Genomic DNA, 20,882 nt, shown 5'->3' with positions numbered 1-20,882 from the left:
GCTGATATGTTCGAAGCTAAAATAATTCACGGTAAACCGAGGCACTCTCAAAGCCAGGGAAGTGTAGAAAGGGCAAACGAGGATGTTAGGGACATTTTGGTATCTTGGATGGCAGATAACAAGAGTACTAATTGGGCTAACGGATTGCGATTTGTTCAACTAAAAAAAAACAGATCTTTTCATAGAGGTATAAACAGAAGTCCGTATGAGGCTATGTTTAGGGTACCTATACGTAATGGCCTATTTGATGCAAATATACCTCGTGAGGTCCTTCAAAACATTACTGAAGAAGAAGAGTTGGAACATATAGCAAATGAAAATTCTAACGCAGACATCTCTAGCAGCTCAGATGTAGAAGAAGAAAATAATGCAGTATCATACAAGACATCAAGCGATGAAACCAAGCAAAAAGAAGTAAGTAATATTTCATTTCTTTTCGTACAAAAAATAAACAAAACTTCATATAAGTAAATTACTGTTTATACAAGGTGTTAAAGTTTAACAAAAAGCTAAATTCCTGTAAATATATGCGTGGAATTGCTTCGTTCTCGAAATAAGTACAGGGTATGAAAGTTAGCTTTTCGTTAAACTTTAACACCCTGTATCTTCATAATAATGCATTTAGAGGCAAATGCTTATAGGGAGTTTTTTCATTTTTTTGAAATGCTCTAGTCCTCTTTAAGTGTGGCTACTTACCCTCCAAATCATGTATTATGTAGGCAGATTATTGATCAACATGTTTTTTTCAGTGTATGTGTACACCTGAGAGGTCATGCCATGGCCATGAGAGGTATGCTTTGCACTCGGCAAGAAAAATTAACGAAGCACGTAAAGCAGCCTCCGTTTCCCAGAAAAGGCAAGCCGACGAAATGCTGCAGAGATCCAACAAAAAATTTGCTCCTGTTAGTATTGGGCAAAATGTTTTGGTTAGAATACCAGATGTAGACAGAGGACGAGCTGCACCAAGAAACGTAATGGCTGTTGTTATGGAATGGAAAGAAGACAGTAACCTCTACAAGCTGGGAACATCATCGTACTTGAAAAATTATACGCAAGAAACGAGTTCCAAATAGCTGATCATAGGTTCATAGACATGGTGAATGTTCCAGAAAAAAAATTAACGCTAAGAACTGTTGCTGCTGAAGATTCTCAATCAAAGCAAGGTTTTGTAAGATGTGGTTGTAAAAATAATTGCGCAAACAGAAGATGCAATTGTCTAAAAAAAAGGAGTTAAATGCAACTCAAAATGCCACTCATCATTAAACTGCAGAAATAAATAATTAAAAAGAAATAATAATAAAACAATACATGTATTTGTTTTTTTTTTAGTTCATATACATAATCGTGTTCTTTTGATATAGAAGTTTATACAATTTATGTTTACTAATTATTTCTATTTTTATTTAAGTAGCCATGTGTTATGTAGGTATCATGTTTATACGTACGAAAAAATAAATTGTGCCTAGCACGATGACCTCTCTATATAAATATTTTTATTGCCAAATTTATGCCAAAAAATTTCTTCCGACTTGCCATAGCCTTTGTAAAATTTTTCTTTTTTAATAAAATCAAAATTAAAACAAATATGCACAACTTTTTGCACTTAAAAAAGAGGGATTGGTTTTTAAAACGTTACATAAATTTATATTGATTCGCTAAAACAAGATGTACAAGTACGTCAAGCTTTGGTTATATCCTAATTATCCAATCTTAGGTTTGGCTGTTTAGAGACAGCCAAAGCCCGACATTAAAATGAAATTCGGGCTTTGGTCGTTTTAGATAATCCGATCCTAAGATTGAGCAAAAAAAACGTTTTCGGGGTTTGCGCCCAACATATATACTGAGGAAATAATAAATAGATTTACCTGTTGAAAACATTATTCGAGTCCAACGAGAATGTCCCTATAGGAGGAAAGTTTCTGGCACTGGTGTGAGTAGCGCTTGCTGATCCGTACAGACCATTGGAATACGGCATCTGGCTAGGACTGGGCTTGTCCCCGGTAAGAAGCGGGAAATCTTGACTGAAACGTGAGTTCGAGCCAGATCTGTTAAAGCCAAATGGGCTTCCAGATGGTTTACCTAAATAATAATAATAATAATAATATTGTTTCCAATATGATGCTAAAAAATGAGAACTAAAGGTGTAAAACGGAAATTAGGTGACCAAGTCAATAATTTCATTATAAGTGTTTTTTGTAAAACATTTTTTGCTTGGGCCAATATTTTTTGCAAATTTTAGCACAATCCTGTGAACTATTTTAAGGAAATAATAAGAAAATTATTAGGGTTTTATAAACTTGCAGCTTAATTTTTTTTATTTTTTAGTTTGTGTACTCATCCTTCAACCAATTTAATTTGACAGTAGGTTGAGGAAAAAAAAAACCTTTTTTTTTAAATGTTGTTTTTTGCAAAAAATTCCAACAATAGCTCATAACTCAAAGATTAAAAATTATAAATTAAAAATTTGTGTAGATGTGAACCAATTTGAAGGGACATCAATTTGAGCCTTTTTTGGCATAATGAAATAAGATTGACAAAAAAATATATTTTTCCTAAAAAATCCACAAAATTCAAAGAAAGGATTGAAAGCATGTACATCTATTGTAGAACAATTATTTTGAACCCTTATTTTAGCATTTCTCAAAAAAAAAACACAGCAAATGAGAAAAAATTCCAAGACAATTTTATGAACTGAAAATCATCCACGAAATATTTCTGGAATATTATATGTGAATAGAATGTAATGAAAATTAAAAAATATTCTGACAAAAAACTATTTTTAAGTCAAAAACTACACATAATGCATGAGTAAATACTATTTAACAATGGAAGTTGGCAAATGTTCCTCACAACTCTGCCAATTTTCACTAATTCAACTGGATTTATGGCACCAGGCTAATTTTCTACTTTTCTCCAAAAAATCATTTAAAAGGGTTGCAAATCTATTTAAAAAATACTTAATAATAAAGCATGTAAATCCTTACCGTTACTAGTCATATTTTTAAAATCAATGATAGAGTCCTGGTTCAAAGAATCGGGGGGCGGCTGGAACGATTTCCACTGAGGATTGTTCGACATGTTATTCATTCAGTGCTTCTTTTAATTCTTCTTTGTTTATACCTTAAAAATCTTCTTTTTATCTTTAGTCACTTGTTTCCTTATCGTTTCTTAAGTGTAGCGATTATCACAGAACGGTTAAATCGGTATTCAAAAATACCCACAATACAATAACATACAATGACTAAATGTACGCTTTGTAATAATATAAAAATGGATAGGAAAAAATTAAAGGGAGGTGGTGCGCCACCGCACCACAGCGGCGCGCGAAGGTCGTAACGAAATTCGAAAACTCGACGTCCTTTATTTTTGGCAGCTTATTAGTTCATAATATACAAGTTAAATGAAAAAAAAATACGATGTAGCCCGTTTAAAAGGTTTTAAGGTCCCTGGTTCACTCAAAATTTTTATGGTTGTATGTGAAATGTAAAAAGTCAACTTAAAAATCCTCAGATGTCTTCAATGCGTGCTGGGTGCGTTTTGTGCTGTAATACTCGTCGAAAACACTTCTGTTGATAGTTTTGTCCATAAGGCCAATGGTTACACTTTTTTTATTTATTAATTTTCTTGAGTAGATCACAGTAGATGATACCAGTGTAGTTACAACTTTGAATTTTCGACACTAAATTTTGAGGTTCTTAGTTACACAAGCTGAAACAAAAATAATTGTGAATTAGAAAATTTACATCATTATACGCAGGTATTTAATATAGTAGTAAGGGCGAGAAAATTATTATACATGTGTATAAAAGGGTTCATTTGATTTCAATAATTTACAAAGTTTCAACTCTCCTTATGAGTTTTTTTACACAAATACTTTATAATCTTTTGGATATGTTTGTACCATTTAAAAAGATTGCTAGTAGGAAGTTTCCCAGATCACAAATAATTTAGAAAAAGGCTGCTCACAAAAAATAATTCTTTTCTCAATGACAGAACAGCTGTAATGGGATCGGAAATCCATCGCTTAGCATCAATATTTATACTCAAATCTGTTTGCTTAATGCATAAAAAATATTCGACAGCAATTACTTCTCAGAATACTATTGTTACTCGCTCTACATTTAAAATAAACCTTCCTATACCTAGATCCTCCACGAGCTATCATTCTATTATTTACTTTATTAAGAAACTCTTTAACCATCTTCCTATTTCCATTAGAAGGATTTCTAATTATATTAAATTCAAAAGGAAAGTTAGAAAATATTCCTTAGAGGAGTCTATTATAGTGTGGATGATTATTTATTAGAGAATATTTAGCTGTATTGTAATTTTATTGTCTCTTACATTTAAAAGTTTTATTTTATGTAGTGGATTATTATAACTTAATATGGAAATAGAATTTTGTATTCTTCAGATAATAAAGCATATTCTGACTTTGACTAATAATGAAAGTATAGTGTGCCTCAGAGCTCTATCCTATGTCCTTTTCTTTTTTTGATATAAGCTAATGACCTGGTATCTTTTATAGAGGCCCTTACACCTAACATAAAAGTCATATCTTATGCAGATGGTTGATTGAAGGTGATAACTTGGAGACTATTGTAGCATTAACTGAAACAGTGTATCATAACATAATTTTACGGTCTGTAAAATACAGTTATTCCTTAATAAGGATAAAACTCTTTTGTGGGTTTTTCACAAAGTAGGCAGGCAGTAGATTCTGTTATTTTTTTTAAAGATACACAAAGGGAGTTACATTCATCAAGCAGTTGAAAACTAATCGGCATTACTTTTAACCATGATCGAAAATGGAATTCCCATGTAGACATCATTTACAATAAATTAAAAACTTGCTGCTAGGCATTAAAAATGTTTTCGCAGCATTGTGGTAAACATCTCTTTTATCTTTATATTATACCAATTTTTTGATTGGAGTTTACATCCTTGAAATAGTTGTTTATGTATATAAAAATAAACCAATTTTCTAAGTCAATAGTAAATTCTCAGGTATATAATACCCATAAGCAGATCTTTTATTGCCAGATGCTCACCAAACAGCCATATTATCAGAAAAATATTATTTACAATACTTGTAAAATTTATAATCACTTTTAAGATCTATAATTTATATTTAATAAATGGCTCAAAAATTTTCTTTTACTAAAATTGCCAGCAGCAAATGTTGGAACTTTTATTAACTTATATGCATGTATATTAATTTAAGATGTTTTAATATAAGTAATTTGTCTTTTCATAGTTGAAGAATATGACTTTTCCTTCATTTAGAGAATTTTAGGGTCCCTTTGAAATGGTCAAAAATGGTAGAGTATATACAGGAGCCATAAAGAAGTAGTTTGAGATAGGACACCGATGGTCGGAAGAGCGCCGTTTCCGAAATACAGGGTGTTCAAATATTTAAAAAGTCGATTTTTTTCCTTTGTATTAAAAACGCTTATAGCGATTTAAATGAATTTTTTAGGTTTTAAATGATAGGTGGTGAGGCAACTTTTTGAGGAATTGCAGGGGATTTGACCTGTCCAAGGATGGAGTTGAAGCACATGTATGTAAATTTTTTTTATAAAAAAAAAGATACTTGTTTAAAAAAAAAATTTTTTTTCAAAATATGTATATAAATATTTTGTTCATTTTCAATAAAACAAATCCCTTGCATTTTTGCGCTCCGACGGACTGTTTTCGTGCAAAAAAATAAACTCCATATAAGGATCCTTCAAAACTTTTTGTAACAACGAAAATTTTAATATCATTACAATAAAAAATTAATAATTTAACTAAGCAATAAACAATTTAAATTAAAAAAAATTAAAAACAACTTAAAAAGAACAATTTAAGCAATAAATAATAAAAAACAATTTTAACAATAAACAATTTAAACCAAATGCTCTTAACCAAGTCCTCCATGCATTTCCACACATTTTCTGCACCTGTTGACCCAAGATGTCAGCGAGCAAAGACCCCTGGATCGTTTCTCAAAAAGTCCACAGCCACCACAACTCTAGCAAGTATGTCTTCTCTATTGGTTACAGGTGTTACATAGATAAGCTGTTCCATGACGCCCCAGACAAAAAAGTCTAGAGGTGTCAGATCAGGTAATTTTACTGGCCAAGGGACTGGACCACCTCTACCAATCCACCTATTGTTGTAGCGCTGGACAGCCATCGTGCTAGAGTTCTCTCTGATCTCCAATATTCTGTCTGACAACATTATTTGCAATTGGGTATCATATCTCGATCTTCTGCAAAAATTGATTTCCGATCTGATCTTCTAAAAAAAGTGACTCACATACCGTAAAAATATGATAGTAGGTATGCACTGACACTAAACATAACAAAAAGATGTACACAGTTTGGTATTATTATTATTTTAATGTGGGTGGCTTACGTACTAAACTTCAGGAATTACATAATAATATTATATGTTCTAACTATGATATCTTAATATTTGTTGAGAGTTGGCTCTCTGATGATTTTTCGGATGCTGAATTGGCTGTGAAATCTTTCAATCTGTTTCTCTGTGATAGATCGTCTCTTACAAGCAATAAACGCAGAGGTGGAGGTGTATTAATTTACATTAGAGACTTTATAAATGCCAAAAAACTTAGATTACAGTACAATTCAGTTGAGCAATTGTTTTTAGCTTGTAATGTGGGCGGGAGTAGTTTTGTAATTGGAGGGGTGTATATTACTGTATATCCCACCTGGGTCCAATATGGCTTCTTATGAAGGGCATTGTCAGTCAGTTGATATTCTCAGGCAACAATTTTCAAACTCTGACTTTATTATTTTTGGTGATTTTAATGTTCCAGATGCTCTTTCGGAAAATGATGAGTTTGGTACTGTTGTTAGATGCCCACCTAACTCAAGTAGATTAATGCTTGGGGAGTTTTATTCTTACATTAACTTTTTTCAAAGGATATTTGTGCCAAAAGAAAGAAATACTTTTCTTGATCTTACTTTTACAAATAGGAATGATCTAGTGGTGAGTGAAGCTGTCGACTGTATTTTTGATAAATCTGTCTATCACAGGCCTTATTATTTTGAATTAACTTTTAACAATGGTGAAGAAGAAACAAGTCCGCTATTACAAACTTGTTGTATCAGGGTGCTCTGTTAAGTGCTTTGGAAAGGGGTGAACAAGTGGATATAATATATACAGAGTTTTCCAAGGCATTTGACAGTGTCAACCATAGCTTATTACTTGAAAAATTGAGACTTTTTGGGTTTTCAAATTGTTTGGTGGCCTGCTTTGCGAGTTTTCTTTCTGACAGATTTCAGCAGGTACAAATTGGTGATGCTAGGTCACACCTTATCAGTGTGACCTCTGGGGTTCCACAGGGTGGTCATTGTTCTCCCCTGTTGTTCAATATTTTCATTAATGATATTTTGGTTTGCTTTGAAGATAGTAATTTTTTATTATTTGCCGATGATTTAAAGGTTTATAGGGTGATCAGTTCAGAACAAGGCATGGTTCTCTTACAAGATGATCTGAATAGATTGGGTGAATGGTGTGTTGGTAATAGTTTGGCTTTGAATGTGGGTAAATGCAGTTACATTAGTTTCTACAAAAGAAACAAACAGGTAATTTCCTCTTATACTATCAATAATGTTAATCTTAGGTACACTGAAGTAGTAAAGGATCTTGGTATCTTTTTTGATGAACCATTGAATTTTAATACCCATGTGAATACTATTATAACTAAAGCATCTAAGGTCCTTGGTTTTGTCCTGCGCAATTGTAAGGACCTGTCGGTTAATACTTGCAAAAGGTTGTACATATCACTTGTTGTCTCTTTGTTGGTGTATGGATCAATAATTTGGTCTCCTCTTTACATGAATAACTGTATGGCACTGGAGAGAGTTCAAAATAAATTTCTACGATTCTGCCTTTATAAACTTCACATTCCAGTTCCTAATGACCATTGTTATGATGAAGCAAAGAAGTTGCTGAATATGCAAAGTTTACTTAGGAGAGGCACTGAGAATGATTTAATGTTTATTTATAAACTGTTAACTATTATTATTGAATATAATTAAGTTAAAAATTGTTATAATATAACCAAAATGATTAATAAATTTGAATTTGAATTTGAATTTGAAACTTTTGAATGGCCTTGCGGCGATTTGTCCCGAACTACATAATAAAATTTCGTTTAATATTCCACACCCTAATCTGAGGGTAAATCGATTGTTTTCTTTGCCTCATCATCGTACCAACTATGCTATTTACTCGCCTCTCGAAAGAACCTTGAGACTAGTAAACTCTACTGGAATTGAAGTTTTGGGAATTTCCCTATTGCATTTTAGGAGTCTTATTAAGGGTATGTAGGATTTTGTTTTTTTCATATAAATTTGGTTTATGATTAATAATTTGAAGTACATTTGATCATTGTCATTAATAATAATATATTTTGTTTTTCTTAGCTGATTTTGCATTGTTAATTATTCAGATTTTGAGAGTTTAATTAAGGTGGTATTATGATTAAGTCTGATAATTATTGTTAATTATTAGTAATTAGTGGATAGGTAGTCTAGCTTTTATTTCTTTTTCAGAAATATATATATTTTTTTGTAAAGGGGTTGATCCTGTGTATTAATTAAATATATAAATAAATTATTTATTTTATGAAGATTACCATAAAAAACTGCCTAAAATTTTCAGGAAATAAAAATAAACTAATAAAATAAAGAACTCTGGTATGCATTTAATTTTTTTGCACCAAAATGGTGAGTTGGATCGCAAAAATTCAAGAACTGTTTTGTTAGAAATAAACAAAATATTCAGAAAAAAAAAATTTTTCAAAAAAACAGTGGCATTTTTTTTTATAGAACATGTAGCTGGCATGTACTGCAAGTCCATCCCTAGATGAGTCAAATTACTTGCAATTACTTAGAAAGTTGCCTCACGACCTATCATTTAAAACCTAAAAAATTCATTTAAATCTTTTAAAGTGTTTTTAATACAAAGGGAAAAAAACAATTTATTTGAAAAATTTCAAAAAAATAGTTTTTTGAAAGAGGCACTTCCGATTATCAATATGCTATCTCAAGCTACTTTTTTATGGTTCTTGTACATACTGTAGCATTTTTGACTATTTGAGAGGGGACACCCTTTAGCCTTTTTATTAACAGCTACTGCTACAATTCCACCTAAAGAGGCAAAGGATCTAATTATGAAAATAATAAAATATAATCTTATAATTATAAGACTGCCCCAGGCCCGAGAGAAGTGTCTTATGCTATAGATGTGGTCATAGGCGAAGAAGTATATTGCCCGTTATGTCAAAAGTTTGGACATGAAACTGGTACTGCAAGGTGCCATGTCTTCAAAAAGAATCTGTCAACCAGAAAGAGAGATGAGCATATGAGACTCTTACTATCACGAGAAAATGGTGAAAAACTAGAGAGACTTCTACATAATTCTTCTAGTCTGTCTAGCCACATCTGTGAATCACTTGATGTTAATACTCAAGTCGATGTTATTTATACCGACTTTCAAAAAGCCTTTGATCGGATAGATCACTATATTTTGCTGCATAAATTAACTCAGTATGGTTTTTCAGGGAGATTTTTTTAATTTATTACATTCCTACTTGATTGGTAGATCTCAATATGTGGAATATGAGGGCTTTAAATCGAAACTTTTTAACGTAACGTCGGGTGTGCCACAGGGCTCGAACCTCGGTCCGCTCCTGTTTAGTTTTTTTATAAATGACTTGATTGAGTCACTCCCTTGTCATAGGCGGGCTTTTGCCGATGATTTGAAGCTATATTTAAATGTATATGGTTTGGAGGATTGTGTTTTTCTTGAGAACTGTCTAAATACATTGGAGGTATGGTGCACTGTTAACAGGTTAGGCTTGAATGCGAATGAATTTAATTACTTTTGAAGAAGTAGTCCATACTTGCAGTAGAGTTAATAAGTCAAAGGGTAACTAAAATTGTTTCTGTCATCCTCCACTAAATTTATTTAAAAATCGTCTATCCTACATGTTTCGGACATATAAGATGTCCATCCATAGTAGTAGTAGTAGTAGTAGTAGTATTTATTAATAATAATATACATACAATGCATTATTACAAGTCAAGTCACTTACTTACAAATAAAGATAAAAGATAAAATACAAATTGACAAGTTTTGCCCAAAAGCAGATAAAATATAACACCTAATCACAAGATTTGCACTAAACCTAAAACACTTAACATACATTCTTATTAAGACAATATTGACATAAGATTAAAATTAAAATTGGGATGAGAAGTACTCCTCAAATGAGTAGAATGCACCCCTCAAAAGATGCATTTTTATTTGTTTTTTAAACTGCGGAAGGCTAAGAGATTTAATGTTTGTTGGAAGGCAATTATAAAATTTTGGTGCAAAGTATCTGGTTCCATTTCTTGATCTCTCAAGCCGGCTAAACTCAGGCACTAGCTTATTACAATTCCTAGTTTCATAATTATGAAAATGTAGGTGGGTTCTATAGTGATCCAGATTTTGGTGAACACGCAACAGGCACTGCATAATGTACACGGACGGCAAAGTTAATATTTTAAGCTTCCGAAAAAATTCCCTACAGTCATCTCGGTAACCCTGACCAGTCACAATACGAATACACTTTCTCTGCAGCCCAAATACTTTATCTATATGGCAGAAATGACCCCATGTCAGTATGGCATAAGTTAGCTGTGAGTGAAAACTACTATGATATGCTGTAAGTAAGACCTGCAAGGAAGTAATTCCCGCTAGATTTCTAAAGAGGAATAACAGACTGGACAGTTTACTAGACAGTTTGACTATATGTTGTTCCCAAGTCAATCCTGGATCAAGGTGAACACCAAGAAACTTAGCCTCATCTGAACAGCTTCCAAAAGCAGGATGCTCAGTCAATGTATTGTGCCGCAAAGTAAAGTTAAGTGTTTGTGACTTTGAACTATTGAGAGAAAGACGATTTGCCAAGAACCATTGAAAGAGGTTATTCTCCGGGGTCTGGAGATCTAAATTAATGATATTTGAAGGGTGATAACTTTGATAGTAAGTTGTGTCGTCAGCAAACAGAACAGTGCTAACAGAGCCCCCCTGTGAAAAGGCCAGATCATTTATGTAGATAAGAAATAGTATGGGTCCCAAGACAGACCCCTGTGGAACTCCATATTTCAAAGGCTTAATATCAGACTTATCCTGATTAAAGACAACAAACTGAACTCTATTCGACAGGTATGACTCAAGCATCTTAATTGCTTCCCGGTGAAAATTGTAGGCTTCCAGTTTTTTTAGAAGAATGCTATGTGTCACACAGTCAAAAGCCTTTGTGAGATCCAGGAACGAGGCCAAGGTATCAAGAAACTTTTCAAATCCTTCCAGGATATTACTTGTAAAATGGTCTATAGCTAAAAAAAAAGTTGTTGTCCTGTTTTTCCTGAAGCCAAATTGAGTTACTGCAAAGAGCTGATTTGACTCGAAATAGTCATTAATCTGGTTTTTTAAGATTCGTTCATGCACTTTAGACAGAATAGGTAAGAGGGAGATGGGACGATAACTATTATAGTCATCAGCAGATCCTTTACCTTTAAAAAGAGGTACAACTTTTGCAGTTTTAAATGCTGCTGGAAAAATGCCAGTGAGTATTGAGTGGTTGATTAATTTAGTTAAGGGAATGATAATTTCATTTTTTATAGCTTTGATAATTTTTGTGTTCATTCCATCAGAGTCTTTACTGTGGCTGTTTTTTAATTCATCAATGGCTTCCATGACCTCATTAGGGCTAGCTGTTCTAAACCTGAAGGGTAATAAGTTGGTATGTGGAATGGAGTTCAGATATACTTGAAAAGTTTGGTCAGTATGTTCAAGTTTACTTAATTCTTTCTCAGCGATGGAACAAAAATGATGATTAAATCTGAATTAAATGAAAAAACTTTGGAATCTACATTAAGACTGCTTTTCTGTTGCTTTGTGAGATCAAAACTGGAGTTTGGCTACATTATATGGAACCCGCTCAGAATCTCGAATTCATCTATCTATCAGAATCATGTTGGTCTCCTTGAATCTGTTCAGTGTAGATTTGCTAAGTTTTTGGCCTTCAGGCAGGATGGCATATATCCGGTAAGAGGGTTTGATCATCGGCAACTATTGGAACGCTTCAATCTACATCCATTACACCGCAGAAGAATGATCTTCTCTGTAAAATTCCTGCATGGGTTACTGAATGGATTCATTGATAGTCCTGTACTTCTTTCTGGTGTACGTTTCATGGTGCCTAGGCTTAATGCTAGACATCCCCTAACATTCTTTCTGCCAAGGCCTCATACTAACATCCTGTTAAAATCGCCACTATATACAATATGCACTATATTTAATCGGATCTGTCACATGTGCGATATAAATTTATCTCCGGTTCATGCGATTGTCGATATCTTGGTGGATCATTACTCTTGGGATTAAGACCCATATGTTTAAGTTATAGTTAGTAGGTATATTGCAGTTAATTTAATTTAATTTTGTTGAATATGTGATTGTCTTGTTAAACTTGTATATCATATTAATAGTTATTTATTCTAATTGTTTGGATAACTTTTGAGATTGTGACTTTACTTTTTTCTTTTCTTTTCATTCTTTTAGGTTTGTTTGTGTGTGTTTTTTTAACTATATTTCTCATTGTTTTGCAACTGTTTCCTGTTATTGGGCAAGTTGCCTGTTGGAAATAAAGGCTTATTATTATAATAAAAGTGTCTATAAAAAGAGAAAACACAAAGAAGTAATTATTGCGGACGATCTGAATGCAAAAACGACGATGATAAGGTTCAATAACAGGAGTCCTAGAGGGATTATTTTATCTGGCTGGATAGCATCAGAGGGATTAGTGGTAGCTAGCCAAGGAAAGGGTCCAAGTTTGGTGAGCACCACAGGCACCCTTTATAGTATGTGCTTTGCACTGAGTTAGTTCGTTTAACAATAAATGATCTACATTTCACTTCACAAATCACTGGACATGTACCATATCACAATACATGCTCAATCCAAATTTACCATGTATCTTTTTATAGGGCAAACTATGCCAAAAATTCATTCCTCGAGTATTAGATTATTATTATTTAAATCTTTATTTAACCCTGAGCAATTTGGATTTATAAAAGGCAGATCTACTGATGCTAATTTGGTGCTGTATGTCAACTACCTCTACCACTGCTTGGAGAAGGGACTTCAGGTTGACTCAATATATACAGATTTTTCCAAAGCTTTTGATCGAGTTAACCATGGGGTACTCTTGCACAAGCTTAGGGCTTTAGGTATTGTGGGGCCTCTTCTTCAGTGGATCTCGGGATTCATCAGAGGTAGAACCCAGATTGTTAATCTTGGAGGTACATATTCTTCTGAAATTTTGGTGCCATCTGGGGTGCCACAGGGCTCTCACTCCGGCCCTGTTTTGTTTTGCCTCTTTTTGATTGATTTAGTTTGGAAACTTGAAAATTGCGTGTGCTAATGTTTGCTGACGATGTGAAGCTATTTAGGCTTATCACATCCCTTTCTGCTGCTGTGCTCCTGCAAAAAGACCTCAATTTGTTCTTTGATTGGTGCCACTTGAATAGAATGTCCCTTAATATCAATAAGTGCCATAAGATTACTTTTTCTAAGCAAAGAAACCCTAGTGCTTTTTTTTATAAAATAAATAATGTAGCAATTGGCGTCAAAATAGAGGTTTCTGACTTAGGAATATTTATTGACTCCAGGTTGTCTTTTAAAAGTCACATCAATCAGGTGACTGGTAGGGCAATGAAAATGCTGGGTTTTATCCAACGGTCTACAACTGATTTGTCTTTGTTTACTTTTAGATTACTTTATTGCTCTCTTGTTAGGCCCATCTTGGAGTATGGCTCAATTGTGTGGTCCCCGTCATATAACTGCTACATTGAGCAGATTGAAAAAACTCAAAATAAATTTTTAAGGGTGGTGGCTTTTAGATGTGGTTACAGGAGACAGGAGTATTACTATCAGTGGGTCAGGAATAACCTGAACTTACCCACATTAGAGTCACTAAGAACATTACATACTCGACTTATGTTTTATGCATAAGGTTTTAAATGCTACTATAGATTGTCCTGAGTTATTGTCTCTTTTTAAACTTAGGGTGCCTTCCAGATTGAATAGACAATCAGAAATATTTTCAGTCCCATTCCACCATACCAATTATGGCATTAATGAGCCAATTACACAAATGGCTCGAAGTGCTAATGGTCTGTCAGGACAGATAAACTTTTTTGACTCTAGGACAACATCTTTTAAGGGGCAGTTAAAGAATATTATTTCATAGGGGCTTTAATTAATTAACTCATCTACACCTTTCACTGATTTATAGATAGTTTTGTATCTGAATATATATGTTTGTATGGGTATGCTATGTAACACTTTTGTAAATGGATTCCGTTAATAAATAAATATTAAAACTAACCATTGAACTACATGGCTTGAATGCTTTTTAACATTCGAAGCCTTTTCTCAGATCTTTATCTACTGAATTTATGTATCCTTTTTTTTTATTTTTTGATCTTTAATTTTGATTTTTGTTTCTTGGGCTCATATTTAGTTACTTACACAAATTTGTATTAGGTCTGACCCATCCATAAATAAATAAATAAGAAATTAATAAAAAACTCCCTAATTGCCATTGTTTGACTTTTGAACTACTAAATGAGAACTAATACTAAACTTTCTAATAACTGTAAATTGGACAACAAATTTTTCCCTTGAAAATAAAATGTTCTTTTCCAAAACAGGTACATAAAATCCAAACAACTCATTTAAAACTATTAAAGGATATGGCCAGTTTACTTTTATTATCCCCCATTTAAATTAAAGGCACATGATACCATCTAATAATAGAAAACTGTTGGGATTAAGTCATTAAATTTGTTTACATCTTTTTGATTTGATTCTTTTTTTGGTTACTTTTTTTAAGCCAAATATAACTTAAACAAGATGATAAATGGGTTTGTAACAATGTAATTGTATTTATTTTTGTAGTATTTCATTAGAGCTATGATAATAATTTGCTTCCTGTATTAAATAAACTGCTGTATATTATATTATTGCATTTAGTAGTTGTAATTGCTTATCAACATGCTAATATATACCATGTTCTTGGAATTTTTTTTTTTTATTTTTTTTTAAATAAACTAATGTTGACAATATCATTAACATGTTTTTGTTATAGGCAGAATTTGGGATCAATGTTTGTGTTATAACCATAATAATACAGCAGATAACAAATCATGTTATTTATTTAAAAAATATTATCTGAGAAGTGTTATACTTTGATGTCAGCTTTAATGTTTTATGTAAATAATAAATAAAACAAAATGAAATATTTAGTGCCATTAGTGGAGTAAGAAAAAATGAATTGAAAAAAACATTTTATGAATAATTTAAAATAAGGGTTTTACTACCTAATGATCTTTTATTGCTTATGATAGACTAAAAAATTATTCATTAATTAATATTATAATTTACCATTTTTTTACATTGCAAAAAAAAAAATTTTTTGTGTTGTTAAACAAGCCTGATTCTACTACAAGTATTATTATAGTATTAACAATGGTTTACAGAGGTACTTACTAAATAGGTATTTTTTATTGAGTTGCTTTAAACAATAAATCCATCATAAAAATTATAAAAAATTATAATTCTACTGATAAACATTAAAGTGGCATAGCATTGAATTAAGTGGATGGAAATAACCAGTAGTTTATGTTAGCGGTTAAGAAAAAATCTATTGTGTCATTGGTGGATGGGGTTTTTAAGCATGACAATCAGATCCAGGATCCTACTTATTCAAAAACTTCATGTATTTTATTTATTTAAAGAATACAAAATGGGGAAGTCTTTATCACCAAGAAAAATGCATGTAGGTCACTTAGGTAAATGTATTATGCATTTTGACTGTGTAAACAGCCATCATCAGATACTAAAATAAAATACAGGCAAGTTTCAAGACAGTTTTAAAAAAGAGCTTATTCGCTATAACAATACAGATTTAGAACTTACCAGAACATTACAAAAAACATATATGTTCACCAAATAAAACAAAAATCACCCATTATCGGGAATAAAAACAACAATAAATAAAAGAATTAAAATTAAGAACAGTACCATAAGGACATCTACAATTGAAAATATAAAATTTAAACTTAGGACGATATGGATTTCTATGTATTAAAAGAAGGTACTATAAGGAACTATTGTATATTAATGTTGCATTAAAGAAAAGATTTTAAATTTTGATTAATACAAAATTCTTATAAGATAAAAGAGTTAAAAACAATAAAGGTAAAAGTTATTTTCTAGGGCTAATTGAATCAAAAAAGCGTAAACTGTCAACTTAGTTTGCTCATTTGTGCAGTCTGGGGAGTTTATGGCCCTATTTATTTCAAATGCCTCTAACAAGTCCAACTTTTATTTATTTGATAAGCTTACTATTAATGGAGCATCCTTTTGTAACATTAAGCCATTGTTCATTTTTAGGGCCCAAGGTGTTTCAACACAAGCCACTTTATCTGACCTACCTTTTCTTTTAAAAATATAAAAAAAACATAAATAAAAAATGCTGTCAAACATTGAAACAAAAATAGGTCAACCATTAACACAATTTGGTCCAAGATGCAAAAGACTATAAAAAAAACAAACTTATTTTATTATTATTATATATATTTAAATTAAGATTTCCAAGGTATTTTATAACAGACAAAAGTACCTATATTTTAAATTTTAATCCTTGACCTATACTAAATATAAGACATGTTAAGTTATAAAGATGTAAGTTGGTAGGTCAAATACTAAATTAAAATATGGTCAAATATAAAAACATAAATAAAAATGCGGTCAAACATTGAAACAAAATAGGTCAACTTTTGATGCAATTTGGTCAATCAAGCAAAAAAAGATTAGAATAACTAAAATTTATTTTATTATAATCATACTTTTTTAATGTAAATTGTTTTTAGTATTTTATTACAAAGCACCTATATTTTAAATTTTATTTGCTGTCTTACACTTAAAGTAACACCTTTTAAGTTATAGACATATAAGTTGGCAGGTCAAAAACTAAATTCAAATACAGTCAAATATTAAAACAACAATGACAACAGTTGCTGAGATTCATCAAGATCCATTTGAAGATGAAGAAAATATTCCTGAAAAAATTCAAAAGTTCCAAGCTTCTCCTAAAAACAATAGATTCTCTGGAGAAGCTGTAATACCAAAAAAGCGTCAAAGAACTGATTTAGACGCAATAACAACTATTGAAGATGAAGTAAATGATATTAGTAGAAAAAATACTGCCGGGACTTCTATAAAAATATTTATAAAACTCTCGAGTTGTCTTATGAGCAAGTCAACAGTGACTTTCCTACTCCTTTTAAGAGATATTTATTTTGGCCCGCTGATAAAGACACTAATAGTCCAAAACAAGAAAAAAGAAAGAAAAAATAACTACCACCTGTGATTTCTTCTGAAGATTACCATATCTATCAAAGAAAAAAGGAAAAAGAAAAGGAAAAGTTAGAAAGGAAAACCAAACGAGAAGAGAAGAAAATAGTTAAACAAACTAGTAAGGATCAGAGCATAAAAAATTCAGATGTCGCCGAAAAATCATATGTTGTGGTAAAGTATGAAGAGTTGGTATTCCCAAGTATTGTTTTAGACCATAAGGTGGTGGAAGGAAAACAGGAATATTTTATAAAGGCAATGACTAAAAGCGGAAAAAACTGGAAGTGGCCAGACAAAGATGACATCATTTGGTATTCTGAAGAAGATGTGTTAAAGACAATTAATGAGCCACAACCTATTAATAAAAGAGGGGCATACAGCGTGCCGGAAGTTCCAAATATTTAAGTGTTTTGGAATGATTTATATATTTTTTTTTCAATACAGTTTAATTTTGAATTTTTTATAAAGAATTTGAATTTTATTTTTGGTTATAAATTATTTTTTTTTGATAAATAAAAGTGTTTTTTTTTATCAAAAAGCATATTATTTCCTGTGTTGGTCAAGAACTAGTGCATTAACCGGTTAAACACTAGGGCTGGTCGTTTTTATATAGGTCAATAACTAACCCATTGGACTTTTTATTAAATAATTTTTTTTCTAATATTTGAAATACATTACAGTTGTCTTAAAAGTAATTTTCGTAAAAATAACTAATAAAGCTACATGGTGGTAAAATTGCTAACCATTTTAATAAATCTTTCTAATTTTGGTATTACTTTAAATTTCGAGAAGTATCTTAATGGGTCAAAGACTAGTGCGTTTACCTTAAGCCTGATTCTACTACAAGTATTATTATAGTATTAACAATGGTTTACAGAGGTACTTACCAGATAGGTATTTTTTATTGAGTTGCTTTAAACAATAAATCCATCATAAAAATTATAAAAAATTATAATTCTACTGATAAACATTAAAGTGGCATGGCATTGAATTAAGTGGATGGAAATAACTAGTAGTTTAATTTTAATGGTTAAGAAAAAATCTATTAAGTCATTGGTGGAGGGGTTTTTTAAGCATGACAATCAGATCTAGGATCCTACTTATTTAAAAACTCTTCATGTATTTTATTTATTTAAAGATTACAAAATGGGGAGGTCTTTATCTCCAAGAAAAATGCATGTAGGTTACTTAGGTAAATGTATTACGCATTTCGGCTGTGTAAACAGCCATCATCAGATACTAAAATATACAGGTAATTCAAGACAGTTTTAAAAAAGAGCTTATTTGCTATAACAATACAGATTAAGAACTTACCAGAACATTACAAAAAACCTACATGTTCACCAAATAAAACAAAAATTACCTGTTATCGGGAATAAAAACAACAATAAATAAAAGAATTAAAATTAAAAACATAGTACCATAAGGACATTTACAATTGAAAATATAAAAGTTAAACTTAGGACGATACAGATTTCTATATATTAAAAGAAGGTACTATAAGGAACTATTGTATATTAACATTGTGTTAAAGAAAAGATTTTAAATTTTGATTAATACAACTGTTATAAGATAAAAGAGTTAAAAACAATAAAGGTAAAAGTTATTTTCCAGGGCTAATTGAATCAAAAAAGCGTAAACTGTCAAACTTAGTTTGCTCATTAATGCATGTGCAGTCTGGGGAGTTTATGGCCCTATTTATTTCAAATGTTTCTAACAACTCCAACTTTTATTTATTTGATAAGCTCACTATTAATGGAGCATCTTTTTGTAATATTAAGTCATTGTTCATGTTTAGGGCCCAAGGTGTTTCAACACAAGCCACTTTAACTGTAAAAATATACAAATAAACAGGCTTGACCTCAAAACAATTGAATTTAGTGGGTATTAGTAAATGATGGGTGTTAAACAATATATTTCTTGCAAAAGTGTTTTTCATCTACTACTTTTTTAACCCTAATGTAGTACATGTTTTAAATAGAAGGAAATCAGATGGAAGGACTTTTTACATGTAAAAAATGCAATTTACCAAAATAAAAATTGTGTTTTTGCTTTGGATTTTAACATATAAACACAGGACAAAGAGTCAAGCTTACTTCACTCAATAGTACAATTGTAAAATGGTAGGTATTTAAATCCTTCATTTATGTTAATGTACCTACTATACTTAAAATTTGTTTATGAAAGGTTCAATAAGAAATTTGAATATTTATAATATGTTCACCTTTGTTTCCCTATATCCTGAAATCACTTGGAATGCTAATAAGATAAAAATGTAAACAATAAAAAACTCTTCCTATACAAATATTCTTAAGTACCTATATTCACAACAACACAACAAAAAATCAATAAAATCTTATAAAAAGAGACACATTATCCTTCACACAAGGTGAATTTTCTCTCAAATTGCATCTTAAAGTCTAGTAGGAAATCTATTTATAGCCTATACTCTTTTCACATCAAACATGTTTTTAAAGTAGATTTTTTGTTTATTTTGATATGTAGGTCATTGAGGTCTCATTTGGTACAAAAAAACTTCTAAATAAAACGGTGTACATTATCCCTGGAGAAACGCAACCACGACACATTTGGGCCAAGGGGTTTACATTTACAACGGCCGAATTATCGATTTTACCCGCCGTGGAAAAAAACTGTATCCCGTTTATCATTTTCTAAAATTTGCGGCACGTTTTCTAGGGAATATCCTATGGTTGTTTGTAAGGAAACCGGTTATTTTCCGAGGGAAAATGCGTTTGCTTTGTGAAATCGGCGGTACAAAAGAGAAATCAACGAGGGTGAAACGGCTCGTTCTTTCATCGAATTTCTCAGCTATTAAACGGCCTACCTTAATATAAAATAACGTAAAACATAGCTAATAAATTAGGCTAAAATATTACGTACTTTTCGAGTCAGAGTAGATGGAAATTTTGGGAAATTTTATGGAAATTTCAACTCACCACGACACAGCACTGCACTGACGACATGCCGCCATGTTTGAATGTCAACATCGGCCGTCCGCCATCCGCTGTCCGATCGTCAACTTGACATGCTTTCGGCTCGTGGAGGGGATTGGACGTCTCTCATTGGTGAAATTTTTTTTTTGTTTAAATGACAGAAGTCAAATGTTGTCGGCGTTGCCACTTTTGGTCTAATTTTTTCCCAATAATTCAGATTTGTATTTGTTCGATTAATTGAAGTTGCTTAAGTTCGGCAATTGAAGTACATTTTCAAACATTTCAAAGGGGCTGTACCCACATGTATGAAACAACATCATAGATAGAACATCATTTGCCATATCATTTGACTTTGTTTTTCATTTCAATGTATGCTGGAAGTGTGGGGTTGGGGTTGTTTTAAGGATGCTCTTTTAAATCAATAACTTTTATTCCTAA

The 20,882-nt window shown here is 31.6% G+C and overlaps 1 protein-coding gene across 2 annotated transcripts in view; it reads right to left on the bottom strand.

Moving 5' to 3' along the window:
• The window catches only part of LOC126745594 (cold shock domain-containing protein E1), an 80,722-nt gene extending 60,204 nt beyond the window's left edge, over nucleotides 1-20,518 (bottom strand). For both annotated transcript variants that reach the window (XM_050453514.1, XM_050453525.1), the window contains exons 1-3: nucleotides 20,392-20,518; nucleotides 2,985-3,708; nucleotides 1,866-2,079 (exon numbers count right to left, since the gene is read on the bottom strand). In XM_050453514.1, coding sequence (XP_050309471.1) covers nucleotides 1,866-2,079; nucleotides 2,985-3,087 — 317 coding nt within the window. In that variant the 5' untranslated portion in view covers nucleotides 3,088-3,708; nucleotides 20,392-20,518. The remainder of the gene's footprint in view (nucleotides 1-1,865; nucleotides 2,080-2,984; nucleotides 3,709-20,391) is intronic.
• Between the last annotated feature and the right edge of the window lie 364 nt (nucleotides 20,519-20,882).

This window comes from Anthonomus grandis, chromosome 1 (assembly GCF_022605725.1).
Source record: "Anthonomus grandis grandis chromosome 1, icAntGran1.3, whole genome shotgun sequence".
Taxonomy (NCBI): Eukaryota; Metazoa; Arthropoda; class Insecta; order Coleoptera; family Curculionidae; genus Anthonomus; species Anthonomus grandis.
The sequence above is the reverse complement of the archived record's forward strand: the minus strand, read 5'-3'. Positions and strand labels throughout refer to the sequence as shown.